The 16,319-nt window shown below is 42.3% G+C and overlaps 2 protein-coding genes across 3 annotated transcripts; both read right to left on the minus strand.

The window, feature by feature from the left end:
- LOC120712648 (patatin-like protein 2) lies at nucleotides 1-6,106 on the minus strand. Its single transcript, XM_039998486.1, has 6 exons — nucleotides 5,948-6,106; nucleotides 5,682-5,860; nucleotides 5,388-5,577; nucleotides 1,085-1,246; nucleotides 707-1,006; nucleotides 1-621 (listed from the first exon to the last, which is right to left on the minus strand). The coding sequence occupies exons 1-6, from the start codon at nucleotides 6,089-6,091 to the stop codon at nucleotides 343-345; spliced, it is 1,254 nt and encodes a 417-aa protein (XP_039854420.1). The 5' UTR covers nucleotides 6,092-6,106; the 3' UTR covers nucleotides 1-342.
- A 3,692-nt stretch (nucleotides 6,107-9,798) lies between these two features.
- On the minus strand, nucleotides 9,799-16,225 carry LOC120712649 (patatin-like protein 2). 2 transcript variants are annotated; one of them, XM_039998488.1, is made up of 9 exons: nucleotides 15,925-16,225; nucleotides 14,790-15,302; nucleotides 13,198-14,399; nucleotides 12,292-12,413; nucleotides 11,959-12,137; nucleotides 11,616-11,805; nucleotides 10,739-10,900; nucleotides 10,352-10,651; nucleotides 9,799-10,233 (listed from the first exon to the last, which is right to left on the minus strand). In XM_039998488.1, exons 5-9 carry the CDS (start codon nucleotides 12,054-12,056, stop codon nucleotides 10,003-10,005), a joined length of 981 nt encoding a protein of 326 aa, XP_039854422.1. In that variant the 5' UTR covers nucleotides 12,057-12,137; nucleotides 12,292-12,413; nucleotides 13,198-14,399; nucleotides 14,790-15,302; nucleotides 15,925-16,225; the 3' UTR covers nucleotides 9,799-10,002. The 2 variants fall into 2 exon arrangements, with proteins under 2 accessions (XP_039854422.1, XP_039854421.1); XM_039998487.1 differs by having other exon boundaries at nucleotides 12,292-14,399.
- Between the last annotated feature and the right edge of the window lie 94 nt (nucleotides 16,226-16,319).

Genomic DNA, 16,319 nt, shown 5'->3' on the forward strand with positions numbered 1-16,319 from the left:
GAAGAAAAAAAATTGTTTCACTCGTAGCAACGCATGGGCATACACCTAGTCTTTTAGAAATCCAAAGGATTGCTCTCGAGAAGTAAAACAACACGTTTAGCTTATTGATAATATTACACATCACACGGTAAATGTAATGCATACGCCAAAGCACGAAACGCAAACAGCTAGATAACGTCTGAAAATCTGTTCGATCGGCCGGATGCATTTCAATTGTCACCGTACCAAGCAGCATGATTTTGGAATCCTGCTTCGGAATAAATGAGCTCGTCCTGCCGCTCACCGTACCAAGCAGCATGGTTTTGGAATCCTGCTTCGGAATAAATGATCTCGTCCTGCCGCTCACGAGTCACCGTACCAAGCAGCATGGTTTTGGAATCCTGCTTCGGAATAAATAAGCTCGTCCTGCCGCCGGCGCCGCTCGTCGGAGAGCTGCTTGGCAAACTTGGTGAGCTGCTCGGCATTGGTGCCCACGCCGGGCGCCTCCTCGATCCGGCCGGTCTCCAGGTCCACCCGGGAGACGTTCATGTCCAGGAGCCTCTTCCCGATCCTCACCAGCCTGTCCATGTTCTCCTTGGAGGAGTCGTCTACAGAGCCCGCGCTGCCCGTCAATCGATCGTACTGCATTTGCACGGCAGCTAGTCATGTACAAGCTAGATGTAAAAAAACTGGAAGTGGAGATGGAGTTCATCTATGTCCCGTGTGCCTGAATCCGCAGATAGTTTTCGCTGGAGTGCAGGGCGCGGAAGAGGACGCAGAGGTGGATGTCGACCATGTCGGCGCTGGCCGAGTTGAACATGTCGACGATGGGGGCAGTGCCGCCCTTGATGAGCCAGCTGAAGATGCCCCACCTGGCCGCGGCCTTGGCGCAGTACCTGCGGTTCCGGTTCGACCCGCAGCCGAGGGAGATCACCATGAACCTGCCGTAGTCTGCCGGCTTCACCGGGAAGAAGTGCCCGTTCCCCAGGATGATGTCCTGGGACACCTGGTTCATCGCGCACAGAGTCTGCGCGTGACCGGTTCATTCTCGTAGCATGAGACCACGGGCAAAAAATAATGTTCAGGTAGGCGCTAGGTAGCTTACGGGGTTGTTCGCGGCGAGGCCACCATCGACAAGGTTGAAGGCCCTCCTCCTGCCATCCTTGTCCTTCGTCTGGAAGTGGTGTGGCGGGAAGAAGGTTGGTGCCGCTGAGGTACCCATTGATATGTCCGACAGGAGCGCATTTTTCGACGGCTGGTGCCTCAACTGATCATAAAAAACAGGATAGGTGGCATGAAAGCAACGAGTTAACTGACGCACAAACAAAATCTCTTTAGAGAACCGCTAGCAATTAGTGTGGTCATATGAAACGAAAGTTGCTGGTCGTGATTGGACCATACTAAGACTAGCAGCCTTCAAAGGTACACAGGAAAAGCTAGGTGGTTGGATCAGAGCCCATAAGGACCTGTTGCCTGATAACCCAAACACTTAGAGGGACAGTAAAACCAAAATGCATAAGAAAGTAGCACAGATAATAAACATATAAGAATTTCTAATTAGTCAGATTATATAGGTGGGATCATATTCATTACTGGAAACTGGAATTTCACATGTGTGTCAAACACCGACAAGCAAAAATGCTAAAAACCGTCAAAGGAAAATATTTGTTTGACTGGTAGCCATAAAAAATATTCTTTTTTGAGGGCGCCCTAAAAAAATATTCGTGATGGCAGTTTCTGAGGGTATTCGTTAAGGAAACTTAGCGACGTCAAAGTATTTGTGACCTCTACCCTCAGTATTACCTATCAGGAAAAAAAAACAGGGGGTGATTTACCTATCGGGGAACATCCTTCAGGCTTAATATTATTGTGTGTCGGTACTGAGCCATCAAGAAAAAAGATTGATTATAGTAGTGGTTTTAGTCGTCAAAACATGTCCAATCTATTATCTTAATACAATAGTGTTAAAAGAAGCCACCATGTTCACCGAGAGGATCTAAAAATTCTCACATTAATCTAAAAAAGAGAAAAATTTGCACCGTTGGATTTTATGAAAATCTAACGGTCTAGATTTACTCAATAATCCTCCAATATATTGATTTGTTATAGCAAATAGCAAAAGTATAGAAGTACAACTCTAATAGATATATATGGAAATAGTTAATAGAATCGTGAAAGGATCTCACGTTTGATATAATCTCAGATTTACTCAAATAATCCTCCAATATATTGATTTGTTATATATATAGCAATAGTATAGAAGTACAACTCAAATAGATATATATGGAAATAGTTAATAGAATCGTGAAAGGATTAAGATTAATTATTTTATGCTTTTAGCTAGATCTTTTCATCATAGGGTCCATCAGTGCTCGGCTGTTTTGTGTAAGATGAGTCTGCGCTGCTCACGTTTGATATAATCTCCACCCTTCGCAAGAAAAAAGTGTCAACGAGTGTAAGTAGTAGGCCTAGCAAATTAAAAGAGGTCTGAACTGCTTATGACATGGCCATCAAGCTATCGTTTCCTCTCGGTTTGATGTCTCCTGCGGCGTGCCGCGCGGCTTTTTGCCATGAACATCTCCACCACATGCACGTGCCAATGTCCACCTTATTTATATTTCGCACAATTATTTGATCGCGGGGTCTCAAGTCAATATGGCAACAAGGTAGGTAACCGATTTGTATGCGGTGAAACTCATCCGAGGAGGATCATAATTTAGGTATGGAGCTTGATATTACACGGATATATTAACTATTTAAAAGGAGAAAGAAAAAAATCAATCCATAAACTAGAAAATTGATTATTAGAGTGGCCACGCAGTGCTTAGGACAAAGTGCAACATCTAAACTCCTACTCATTTGTTCTCTTTGCACAGTTGTGCAACAGTGAGGGTTAAAACACAGACAACGTTGGTGTGACTATGAGCATGGAGATGAGAAAACCGTGTACTTAGAGCAAGTATTATAATAGGCTGTAGACAAGTAGGTTGAATGCTGAGGTGGAGGAGAAAGAAGAGGAGAGAGAGGAAGTGGGCAGCTTGCAGCCGACTTCGACACAAGAACCAAGAAACATTGTGAGAGAAATAAATGAACCATATATTAATGGTGAAGGACTAACTACTATATGAGTAGATTGAGAGTAGGCTATAAGGATCCTCACATCCAGCGGCCAACTGTATTATTAACCTTGCTCTTACGATGGTGATGATGGTGCTTGGGAAAGAACAGAGAAAAATGTTCTTATCTCTGGTGAAGATGCAGTTAATTAAGGAGAGATTCACATAATTTAGAGAGGAAAGAGATTCTTGGAAACCATGGAAGGATACATCAATTAGTTTAGCTAGGTAAAAATGCTGATGTTCAAGGTAGATGTGCTGGCATGCTGATTAGCCGCGCTGGTGCAAACCAAAGGGAGTCCAAAGCATACGAGTAAGGATAGACTCTACTCCCTCTATTCCAAATTGTAAGCCATTCTAATTTTTTTTATAGTTAAAATATTTCAAGTTTGACCAAATTTATACAATGAAGTACTAACATTTATGATATCAAGTAAGTATCATTAGACTCTTCTTAAACATATTTTTATAGTATATCTATTTGGTGTTAGAAATCTTTGTAATCTGCAAACCAGAGGGGTCCAAAGCATGCAAGTAAGGATAAATTCTACTCTACAAGATATTTTATCAAAACAAACGACAGAGAGGCCTTCTTTTGTTCGAATTTGAAATGGGTCATGGCTTCCAAGAAGGGAACAATAAAATGTATGCAAAAACAAGCAGTATTGGTACATATTAGAGCTACTACAGGCATATTTGGATTCAAAGACCAATTTTTAGTTACATAAAAAATTAGTTGTAGATAATCTAAATAGGAGGGGTAAACGTGGGGAAAATTAGTCAACCTTCTAACTAAAGTTTAGTCTATTAGTTCTTTAAAACCAGCTAATGAGGATATAAGTGATTTTACTCGGTAGTACATATTCTGGTACCTGATTGTAAAATACCAAAATATCCTCCTCTAAACGTTGTCATACGCATGGCACAAGGGTATAAGTGATTTTACTCGGTAGTACATCTAAAATTTAGCCCATATATCCAAACAAAATGGTGCTAATTTTAGCCCGGTAAAGTTTAGATGTCTAAACTTTAGCCATGACTAAACTTAAGTTTTAGTCCATTCAAACATGTCATTTTTCAAATAATCTATAAATTATAAATAAAATTAAAAGAATGCCCGGCACAAGAAGACTGTGTACCTAAACATAAGGAAACAAACTATTCAACATGGCGTGAAACATTATTTTTACTTCCCCTCTAAAAAAAATACAATGACCATGGGTGAGTGTGAGAATCACGAATTACATGAGCCATTCAAATTCTAGACGAGGTTGTCGAATGTTAAGAGAAGGATAAACAAATTTAATTAGGTATTCAAACAAAAGGGAATCTTTTGCTAAGTGAAACATCATACTAGCCTAACTAATATTGTCAAATTAATTCAAATTATATAATAAATAAAATTAGCAGTCTGACTTTTATAGTTGACTCCAAATAAGAGCGCATGTCAAATAAATATCAATAAATACCTAAACATTTTGTTAAAAATCTAAACAAATCAGCATACGAATAAGGAAGAGAAAGACCTACATAAATGACCCATGTAGGATCTCCTAAGATGACTGAAATTATTTGTCACTAACCTTCTCACTAATAGAAGTTCACATTGCAAAATAAAATCCTATATTACTCTCAATGAACACAAAGAGCTACATTTGTACATAAGATATTCCCTTTTGTCAAGTACTAGGCTATTTGGATAAAAATAATGACAAAACAAATTCACTTGAATAATTTAATTTCAAAGAACTCAAGTATTCCCTTTTGTAGCATTACTGTAGCAAATCATGGATTAATCAGGCTCATTAGATTCATATCACGAATTAGCACTCATCTGTCAACAAATATTTATAAACAAATTTTATTTGATAAAATTCCTTTTGATGTGATAGGGGCTAAAAAAGCCCATAGGAAACAAACAGCACCTGAGTTGAGAGAGCACATCCTTGACTTCTCTAGGCATCACCAGTGGAAAATAAATGCTGATGTGACTTGTTAATTTGTCAGGATGTCGTGTATATTACACTTCAAAACAAAAAATGGATTTGTAGCTTTCCACCAACAAGACCAAGGTTTGCGTAGTCCATAATCAACAAGGTAAATTAAATTTCCCTCAGTGTTACACTAGACCGACAAACAAAATGTTTTCCTCTGTGACTCCATAAAAAATGCCTCAAGTAAAGTTTGATCAGTGGCACCCTCAACAAAGTTAAACAAAAAAGAGAGAACACAAAATCACCGTATCCCCCCTCCTATATCCACAGATTGGAGCCTGTTCAATACTTCAGTTACCTCAAAGGTGGAGAAAATCGTTGGTTGCATGTATGCAATGTCGAAGGTCGGGATGACAACGTTGGTCAGCGTCCTGTCCAGCCTCGTGTCGCCGAGATACCGACGGAGCAGCGCATGGAGGTACTTGCCATCGTACTTGGGACCGCACAACATCTTCAGCTTGCTGGCGATCTTGGACCGGATTAGGTTCCTGCAAAATGCACGGTGATCACATCAACATCCTTAGAACAGTCACCATGTGTATGAGCAAACTGTTGTCAAGTAAGTATAATTTTGTCATGCATGTTTGGTTACCTCCGTCGGAAGATTTTGGGGGAGTGGGTAATGTAGAACCGCGCCAGGTCCTCGGCAGCGAACAGTGGCCGTCCATTAGCGTCTGGAGCTGTAAGCATCGCAGTCAAGAGGCCACCGGTGCTAGTGCCAGCGACCACATCGAAGTAGTCTGCAATCCGAGCATCTGGCCCATCCAGTTCCTACAAATAGGCACAATGGATGGACTCAGCTGGAGGCACCATCACCTGACATAAATGAAACACCAGATGAACTTATCTCTTAATTACTTGGAGCTTTGCTTCAAGGAAGGCAAGGATGGTGGCCGGGATGATCCCTCTGATGCCACCGCCGTCGATGCTCAGGATGGTGACCAACTTGAGCTTGTTAGGAGACGTCCAGCGTGCATCTACAGCTGAACTAGCACTTGTCATCTCAGATTCCTTTGTTGTGGCACAAAGCAAGCTATGCACTTAAGACTTAGGAGTTATGAGATGGAACAGGAGAAAAAAAATATCGTGAAGGTAGTACTAGGAAAGGGATCATTAAGGTTTTTATAAATCCAGTAAGTTATGCACCGAGCTGAATCATTTTTTTCAATGGCCATTAGTTAGAAAAGCAATCAGTGGCAGACATCTAAAACCACCAATTGCAGGCCAATCAATTCAGTATGCAACCAACTTTTCCACATCAATGTGGACCGTCAATTCAATATGTAACCACCAATTAATTGCAGATCAATATACAACAAATAATCACAGCAAGTTGAACCACCAATTGTACATCAATCCAAGTGTCGCCACTAATTCCATGACCTGATGAGAATCCGGAATGCAACGACACAAGCAACAAACTGTTCATATCATCAGTTTTGCATGAACCTGCAACTTTTAAACGGGCTACAACAGCCCATGCATTAATGAAGGGGTATACAATGATGTCATTGTAAACAAAAGCAGTCATGCTTACAGTCACAACATAAAAGTTTGTGGTTGCTACTTTCAAGTTTTAAGGGCAAACGTTTGGTTTACCTTCTTTTCCTTTACATATGATTTGCTCATAAAGCTTCTTCACATTGACCGGCAAAACAGGATTACCAAATCAAGCAATAAGCCAGTCTACAAACATGATGTCTATAAATACAAGCTCCAAAGCACAAGAGAGGTTACCTCTCTTTACTTATGCTGACTAGATGATACCAAATAATGCAAATCAGACAGATTGCTGGAAAAGGTTTGCAAAGTTGAGAGGGGCTTGGCTGCATTTCATCTGGCAATGAAACAATTAAAAGTTTCCTGCTTACTGCATCGATTCAGAATGCCGTATCAATCATTTCCTGAGACAGATATTAGGACCACCCTCATGAGTCAAATTCAACCTGCCATCCAGCATAAAATATTTGATGGATAGCATGACTGAGAAATAAAACTAAAGAAACTGGTACAGATCTGGATCACATGAAGCATGAACATTTTTACGATGTTGAAGGAGCTATTCTTCATGGATCATCGTGTCAGAAAGTCCACATATTACATTCACTGACACTGTAATACCACTTTGTCTGAATGAATGTAATGTGTACTATACATAAGAAATGAAGATTCGAGTGTAAACAAATATGATAATTGTGCACATTTTATTGATACTATCTATCAACCTAATTTGTCAAAGTAATACAGAGAACAATAACAGCAAATGAATAAATTCTGAATACATAGTCTATGACACTTCCTTCAGAAAACAAAAACAAAAACATGTAACTCACATTTCTATCTCATACAGTTTGCTGTGGAAGCCCATTTCCAGCCCAAAGCAGAGTGAACTAAATTTCTTTTTTCCTGGGAGTTCAATGTCTAATGAAAAATCTCTCCTTTCCTAGTGTTAGGTTAATCCTGTATTTCCAGTTATGTTTCCATTGGATAACCAGCAGAAATATAGGAGTTGCAGGATGAACCATTTGCTATATCCTCTTTTTTTTTTTTGAACTACATCCTCTTTCTGATCGCAAGATACTTGTTAGCACTGAAATAGTTCGGTCTGGTTGTCTGCCTCCAGAACAACCATTCAGGTATGCTCAATTATTGGTTTTCCTGTCGTTTACTAACACCAGGACATGGATAACCACAACAAGCATCTGAAGAAAGAGCCAGACTTTGTTAATTCCGTCCTGATTTGATAATTCTTCATCACTCGGCGGATCTGTTACCATGTTCTTGCGCCTTTATTATACATCTGTTAATTTATTGTCATCAGAAAATTATAAAAAAATGTAACAACCATGGCAACATGTAAAACAACAGAAGAGCATAACCTGCAAGTTTCTGCTTATAGAATACACTTGTGAAAGAAGTATTTGGTACTTGGCAGTTGAACACATCAACTCCGACGCGCACTGCACACTGCGAAAACATCAACTCCAACGCGCATTTTGGTACTTGGTAGTTGAACACAGCCGCCGATGTCTCAAATCACCCCCCCCCCCCCCCCCCCCCCCCCCGCGGCGTCTCAGCAGTCAGAATGGTATGTGCCGAGACCTGGTGCCCATTACCCAATCACGATTATCAGTCATCAGAGCCAGAGAGACAAATAATAGATGACGAATTATTAGAATATCTGAAAGCGAGCATTTTCACTAACCCCGAGGCCAATAGGCAACAGCTATTCACGCAAGCACAGGCAATCCCTGATCAGCAGGCAACTATACGTGAGTTTAGCAAAGGATGAGTTGGGGGTGGAGTCATGGAGACGAACTTGCCGGAATCAAGCGTCGAGCGCGACGAGAAAGCCAAGGCGTTCTCGTCGAGGTGGCGCTCCCCCCCTTCTGCGCGTGGAGACGTGGAGTGCCCATCTCTCGCAGCCGAGCACGCTCATGCCGGCGGCTTCCCGGCCGCCGCCGCAGCCGCCGCGAGAGGAGGGGGTGGTGGTCTGGCCCAGGCCCACGGCCTTGATGAGATCTGCCTGGTCTACATGGGCTTTAAAGGAATATGGGCTCTTAGGTCCGCTGAACTAGTAATTGGGCCGACCTAAAGACAACTTTTCGGCCTGTGGCGATCGAGACGAGACTATTCCAAAAAAAAAAAACACAGACAGGGACCAAACGTTTTTTAAAGACAAACTTGGTGTTCAAATAGCCCTCCGAAAAAACTTGATGTTTAAATATTCGCACACACATCACCTGTCTACATAACATCACATAAGGAAATAGAGACATAATGACCATGCATAGTTACACTAAAATCCAATCCAATATCCATGCCATATTAAATGCTTGCTGTTCCTGATGCGTATCTTCCTTCCCTCTTAAACGAAAAGACAAAATAGTATTGATCCAGACCCATCATCCATAGAAACCCATAATTAAGTCTTTTTTGTATACTCTATACCACTGCTTATATTTGACTTCTCTAGCTAGCACATTTTTTTTTCAAATCTTGCGTGGGAAGGTGTATGCGCCTTAGTTTGCCACGCATCGTGCAGCTACCACTTCAAAGTTCAAACTAATCAAGATTGGATAATACATGAATAGGTTTGCACACATCAGCCTGTAATCAACTGGATCAAGGTCAGCACAGTAATAGTAGCATTATATTATTAGTCCAGATTCCAGAATACAATCGATGGCGTGAACGTGCTAGCTTCCGTGGATGACGACGACCATTTTTTTTATTATGACAACCACATCAAGAGCGTGGAATGGCGACCGGGTTTCTTCTAGGGGTGCAAATGGATAACCTTCAGGGGCACCTCCAACTCTCTTTAATTTAAAATATTGTGCTAGTTTTCTTTATTTTGAACCAAAGAGGGTCACCCATTGGCACCCCTAATTTCTTCCATGGCTCTTGTTTAAACTTTTGCAAGACTAGCTACATGTAACTACTGTATTATTCAACATTCCCAAATGACGTGGCTGTAGCTTTGTTTAATTAGATATGTGTGCATCACTGCTACATTATGTACCGGGCAAGCGACCTTACAATCAAAATTAGCTAAGAATACGACTATGAGTGAGCGTATCAGCCCGTGCCGTCTACTCGGAATTTGCTGGAAATTGAGAGTTTATTAGTATTGGACTGAACGAACACAGATTTTTTTTAAAAAAAATACAAGTATGATGAGATATTTCAAAACAACATTCGAGACGTTCGTCAAGAGAATTGCCTTTTATTCCAAGTAAAATAAACCCGTTATTAGCTTACTAACAAATTACAATACATATCAAAGTGTACGTGACGACAACACGGGGAAATGAATGGAATGGAATGCAAATGCCCGACAAATCACGAAAACGCGTGCAGCTAGCTAGATAACGTTGAAAACACAGTGAAATGCGCCATCTGATTTAGTTCTACTTCGGAAGGTTCTGGCGCCGGCGCCGCTCGTCGGAGAGCTGCTTCGCGAACTTGGCGAGCTTCTCGGCGTTGGTGCCTTCGCCGGGAATGTCCACGATCCGTCCGGTCTCCAGGTCCACCCGGGAGACGTTCTTGGCGAGAAGGTCCTTCCCAATCTTCACCAGCTTGTCCAGGTTCTCCTTGGAGCAGTCGTCGATGGAGCCGGCGCTGCCCGTCAACTGATCGTACTGCAACAATTTACACGGCAAATTGCCAGCTCTTATACATACATTCCCTACATTCTTTAGTCACATGCTCACAGCATGTGGAGAACAAAATGAAAAAAAAGATCTTTCCAATGCGTACCTGAATGCGCAGGTAGTTGTGGCTGGAGTGCAGGGCCCTGAAGAGGACGCAGAGGTGGATGTCAACCATGTCAGCGCTGGCGGAGTTGAACATGTCGATGATGGGGGCCGTGCCGTCCATGATGAGCCAGTTGAAGATGCCCCACTTGGCGGCAGCCTTGGCGCTGTACCTGCGCTTCCTGTTCGACCCGCAGCCGAGGGAGATCACCATGAACTTGCCGTAGTCCACCGGCTTGACGGGGAAGAAGTCGGGGTCCCCAAGGATGATGTCCTTCGACACCTGGCCCATCGCAGACAGCGTCTGTGCAGTGTGCACACGCCGGCCAGTTCATGAGATCAGTTAAGGCATGACACGAGCGTGTGATGCTGCTGCGAACAAGGTGCTTACGGGATTGTTAGCGGCGAGGCCTCCATCGACGAGGTTGAAGGTCCTGGTACTGCCGTTCACGTCTTTTGTCTCGAAGTAGTGTGCCGGGAAGAAGGTTGGAGCCGCGGAGGTGCTGATTGAGATGTCAGACAGGAGTGCATTTTTATACGGCCGGTGCTTCAGCTGATCAAATTAAACCAGAGCATAGGCAGCACACATGCAACGAGTTAATACATCGCCAAAAAAAAGATTCTCCATTCACATTATTGCAACCATAGATGATAAGCATTAGCTGTTAATGATGGTGATCTGATCATAAGGGTTGACCAAGGTATGTAGAAAAATACTAGTTGGTTGGTTAACAACCCATCAAACCATGTCTAGGGTTTTCCCAAAGTGCAAGCTATAGAGACTGGACGGACAGAATAACCAAATTGCATACAGTAGCAGACAGTGATATACATGCGATAATTTCTACAGATTCACATAAATGGGCAACCAACAGAATGTGTACAACTGTACATTTATTTTATTTTATATACTGACTGCTTCAAGAAGTCACTGGCTTGTGGCTTGTCTAGTTGAATGAATTAGTCTGAAGAGAAAATTGCTTCTTCCGGGATCCTATTATATGCATGATTCTACGAGACTACGGCTCTTTTGCATGCTGGTTTCCTTCGAGATCTAGTTCCTTTAAATCTCCTTCCCAATCCCTGTTGCCCTCTTTTAGGGGTTACCATCGCTCTAGGGTAACTGAATTTTCCTCACATTATTTCCATTTGCAGTAGTGACAATTTAGTAGCTGTTCAGCCCTGGTGCTTAATTCTGGGTGATGAACTCAGGAGCATAGTAGGAGTAGGATACTACTGCCAATACACAGGAGCAACCATTAAGTTACCTCAAAGCTTGAGAAAATCGTGGGTTGCAGGATGGAGATGTCGTAGGTTGGGATGATCACATTAGTTAGCGTCTTGTCCAACCTCAAGTCGCCAAGGTACTGACGAAGCAGCGCATGAAGGTACTTGCCATCATACTTGGGGCCCCTTACCATCCTCAACATGCTAAAGATTTTGGATAGGATCCAGTTCCTGCAAAATGCCCGGCGATCATCTAGTAGCTCACATTAATAAACTACAATGCATCCTTTCTGTCGCAGTTGCAGTACTGAGTAAATGTCTCTTCATTCTGAATTGTAAAGAAAAACGAGTCCAATGCAGTTGTCATGCATGGATGGTTACTACTTCTGTGGGAAAATTTTGGGCGAGTGGTCGATGTAGAACTGCGCCAAATCCTTGGCGTTGAAGAGTGGCCGTCCATTCTTGTCCGGGGCTGTGAGCATCGCCGTCAAGAGACCACCGGTGCTCGTGCCGGCAACAACATCGAAGTAATCAGCAATCCTAGCATCTGGGCCATCCAGTTCCTGCACAGGCAAATCCCGAGAACTTAACATCAGCACCTGATAACTGATATGCATGAGGAAGGAACAGCATACCATGGCCATGGCACCGCTCCACAGGATAGAGTACAACTGTACAAGTGCACCTGATATGCATGAGCAAGAACTTGTCACTTACTTGGAGCTTCTCTTCGAGGAAGGCAATGATGACGGCCGGTATGATTCCTCTAACACCGCCACCGTCGATGCTCAGAACGGTGACCAGCTTGACCTTTTCAGGGTTGGTCGGGTGTGCACCTTCTGCTGCAGAAGTTGTGCTTGCCATCTTTCGATTTAGATGGCACAAAGCAAGCTGTGCACTTCTGAGTTATGGAAAGGAACAGAATGCCGTGCGGGTAGTACTAGCAAGCAGACCATTAAGGTTTTTATAGAGACATATCCAGGACTCTGGATTAACTCAAGGAAGAAGCAACAAGGCTGCCTCCACATGGTCAAATTAATGGGGGAAAGCCAACGAATCTGATTAATTTAATCCTCGAGCAAAGTAGTCAGTTCCTTTCAATTTCTTGTAATTAGAAGAAGACATCAGTGCCATGCGTATTCAGCATACAATATTTCAAGTTGTATTCAAAACTAACATGTTCAACATACAACTAAAAGGGCAACATCTCCAACAAATTATGTATAGCACACCTTCCAGTTAAATTTCACCAACTTTGTTACTTTGAGGTACATCAGACACAACAATTTTACTCAATAACCTTAAACTCTGCTGCAGAGAAACAACATCCCATCCAATGTGTTCTTTGTAATTGCATCTAACCTTGACCATTGTGGTTCTCCAGGAGCCTGTGTATCAAAATCCCTATGCCATCTCAATTTATTAGCTCTCAACATGGATCATTGCGAAGGATCATGATGTTTGTTTGGATATTTGCCACAAGTGGAAGGTGCCTATGGCATTAAGCAATAATGTAACTGCTACTTTACAAGACATGAAATCCAAAGAACTAAAGTGAGAGAATAGATAAAAGAAAACAAAATAAATAGTCTGAAATACAAATAAAAAATATAATGATGTTACCTCTTCATCATATTAGCTTCGCATGCACCTGCAGCTTCTGAATAGGTAACAACTTACGCTTATAGAATGGAAAATATAATGATGTTAGTGTTTATAAATGCAGTTATGTTTTATATTTATAACACAAAAGTTAGTGGTTGACACTCTAGGAGTATGGCTACAGTGTACAGGGAGACATCTTTATTATTACAAAAGCAAACACAAACACGGATCTTTATCCATTATCAGGAATAAGTATCATGGTTCTAAAAAGAAAGATAACAGCAAGTTTGGAAACCATAATAAGCTGGAGTAACACGTGGCTCGCAAGAACGTAGAAGTCATATCTTCCAGCTAATCTAAAATAAACATAGACGAGACCCGCACTACTGTCTGCTATTATCCAACCCTTTGTTATCATTATCTTCAAAAGCTTGCAAGAAGAAAACAAGGAACAAATGACAGATATGTAATTCTCCTAAATTTTAGGAAGGTAAAGAAGATATGCATGTGCGCTGTCCATTGACTTCTCTGAACCAGGGTGTGTTGACAAGAAAGCGGATGAGATCTAGGCTGGCTGTTGAGTGTAAGGAAGAGAAATCTATTGCAGAACTTGTTTACCTGTGTTTTGTTTATGTAACACGCAATTCATGCATGGTAGATGAAGAGGTATGACATTTGTCATTTAATCCAGTTTTAAAAATCTATCTGTTCTGTAAGTAGGTGGCCCAGTAAATGTTTTGCTTCCTTGTCATTCTTTTCCTTGCAAATTGTTCTGAAAGTATCATCATACTACACAAATCAATACCAAGATCAAGCATAAGCCACTTGCCAAAAAGGGAAGTCTGAAAATAAGCTCCAAAACAAAAATGTCTCACTTATCTTTACAGTGCCAATAGCAGGTCTAGGCATGGACATCTTAAAAAAATTTCTGATCTCCAAGTAATTAGTAACAACATAAATACACACTTTTTTCTCAAGTATCATTATACAGGTTTGGTTCATAATGAAACAAATATCAGTTCGACAGGGACATAATGCGTCATCGTCATTTACCCGAAAACTTGACAGACTGACAACCAATTCTACCATTTTCGGAGAGGCCTCATTGTGATGAATTTGATCTTCCCAGTTGAGCCATTAGATTGATCAATTCAGAATGTCTTCTTAAATGATCAGCACAGACAGATGTTAGGATCATCTTCATCCGAGTCAAATTCAACCTGCCATCCAGCATAGGATGGTTAATGGACAACACTTCATACTTTGCACAGAAAAACTGATTCAAACTTCAATAAAATAACGCATAACAGCATTGCCGTATTGAAGGATCCACTTTTTGTGGGGACATCGTGTCATAAAGTAACATGGTAAATCTACTGATGCCACCTTCTATGTCAACATGAAAAATGTAATACTAATGTTAAGACTAGGGGACTTCAAGTGTAGATAATTGTAGTTTCATAATAGCACAGCACATCCACACCTGATTAATAAAATCAGCTTAAAATTCGGCCACAAAAATACAGAGAATTAGAGCAGCAGAACCAATCTTCATGATACTGTCTAATAGTAATAGGTTCACAGGATAGTGCAAAAATTATGTAACTCACATTTTCATCTCTGTACCATCTTCCATGGCCATCTCGTTTCCAGCCAGAAGCCGTGAACCGAAGTTCTTGCTCCTGGCGTTTTCGGGCTTCTGTTTGCCGATCTAAAAGTAACTTGCCTTGAATCTGATTTCCAGCAAAAGATTCTACTTTACTGCTGTTACACTGTATTGATCTAGTATTTCCAGTATATTTTTCCACTGGAACATCAGAAGGAGCGACATGGGGATCAGAGGATGAAGTATTTGTCGTCCACTTCAAGTCATGAGATACCTTCTTGCCATTGAAATCATGGAACCTGCTTGATTGTGCTTCCAGGATTGCCCTCCGTGTCTGCTCAATTAATGGCTTTTCTTTCATATTGGCAAGCTTACTACAGGAGTGTGGATTAGCAGAATTTGAATCGGAAGCATCTGATGAGAGAGCCAGTCTCTTGTTAATTTCGTGATTCTTAGATAGTTCTTTCTCCCTCAGCCTAGATTCTGCTGCGATGTGCCGTGCACCTTTATTATGCATCTGCCAATTTGTTGGTATTAGAAAGGCAATAATAACAGAAGAACTACGGCTACAATGTCTAACAAGACAGCACAAAGAGTTTAGTGCGTAAGGAAGAATGAGACCTAGCTTTCTGATAAGAAACATATTCTAGAGAAGAGGCCTACTAGTACATAACTAGATTTATGACAGAAGTTTATAAAATAACTACCGCAACATCGATAGATGAAGCACTGGTATTGCACGATAAACTACCGCCGTTTAGAAATGTATGAAGTTCTGGAGAAGATGCGGTACAGGTTTTTCAATTTTGAAATTTTGACAACCGATATTCAGTTTTGACCACGGATTTGAGCAATGCATTTACTCCAACCCGGTGGTACAGCCACCGCCCACCAGCTCACATATGTCTCCAATCAATCTAAACTCCCCCTTTCTCAAATCACCAAACCTTTTCCGTGACAGGACACCCGAATCATGATATCCCAAGCCAGAGAATCAGATGATAGGGGAAATAGAAGGTGTTACACTGGATCATTCTCTCTAATGCATTGGCCAACAACCATTCACGCAAACACAGGAAATTCATCAGCCCATTAACAGGGGGAGTCTAGTACAGGAGGAATTGGGGTTGCTGGCTTACGGAGAGCATGAGGGGGGAGTCGAGGACCGGGCGGTGGGGGCAGACAAGGCAGGCGAGCTTGCCGTTGGGGAGCCTCCTGAAGGATTCGGGCGTCGAGGGAGACGAGGACGCCGGGGCGGGTAGCATCAGGTCGTCGAGCCGGCGCTTCCGCTGCTGCGCATCACGCGCCCAGCTGTCGCCGCCGAACACGCTCATCCCGGCTTCCTCGCCGTCGCTGCCGTCGCCGCCGGCGGGGAGAGGAGGGGGTTGCGGTGACCGGTGTGGGCTGGACTGAGGCCGTTTGGCCCGCTTCCCACAGCCTGAGACCGGTGGGCCTGGTGAGCCCAATTTTAGGCCCACCAGGCTCAACACTACTGTAATTGGGCCTACAATTGGGCCCATAGGCCCAATTATAT

The sequence above is a fragment of the Panicum virgatum genome, chromosome 6K (assembly GCF_016808335.1).
Source record: "Panicum virgatum strain AP13 chromosome 6K, P.virgatum_v5, whole genome shotgun sequence".
Classification (NCBI taxonomy): Eukaryota; Viridiplantae; Streptophyta; class Magnoliopsida; order Poales; family Poaceae; genus Panicum; species Panicum virgatum.

What these genes read in the sequence shown, in the direction of transcription:
- LOC120712649 (XM_039998487.1), bottom strand. Translation starts at nt 12,438, where the DNA reads ATGGCAAGCACAACTTCTGCAGCAGAAGGTGCACACCCGACCAACCCT. An exon ending in CGATTTTCTCAAGCTTTGAG is followed by an intron (nt 10,901 to 11,615) that starts GTAACTTAATGG and finishes TAATTTGATCAG; the next exon opens with CTGAAGCACCGGCCGTATAA. An exon ending in GCCTCGCCGCTAACAATCCC is followed by an intron (nt 10,652 to 10,738) that starts GTAAGCACCTTG and finishes CACACTGCACAG; the next exon opens with ACGCTGTCTGCGATGGGCCA.
- LOC120712648 (XM_039998486.1), bottom strand. Translation starts at nt 6,091, where the DNA reads ATGACAAGTGCTAGTTCAGCTGTAGATGCACGCTGGACGTCTCCTAAC. An exon ending in CCCAAAATCTTCCGACGGAG is followed by an intron (nt 5,578 to 5,681) that starts GTAACCAAACAT and finishes TGCATTTTGCAG; the next exon opens with GAACCTAATCCGGTCCAAGA. An exon ending in CGATTTTCTCCACCTTTGAG is followed by an intron (nt 1,247 to 5,387) that starts GTAACTGAAGTA and finishes TTTTATGATCAG; the next exon opens with TTGAGGCACCAGCCGTCGAA.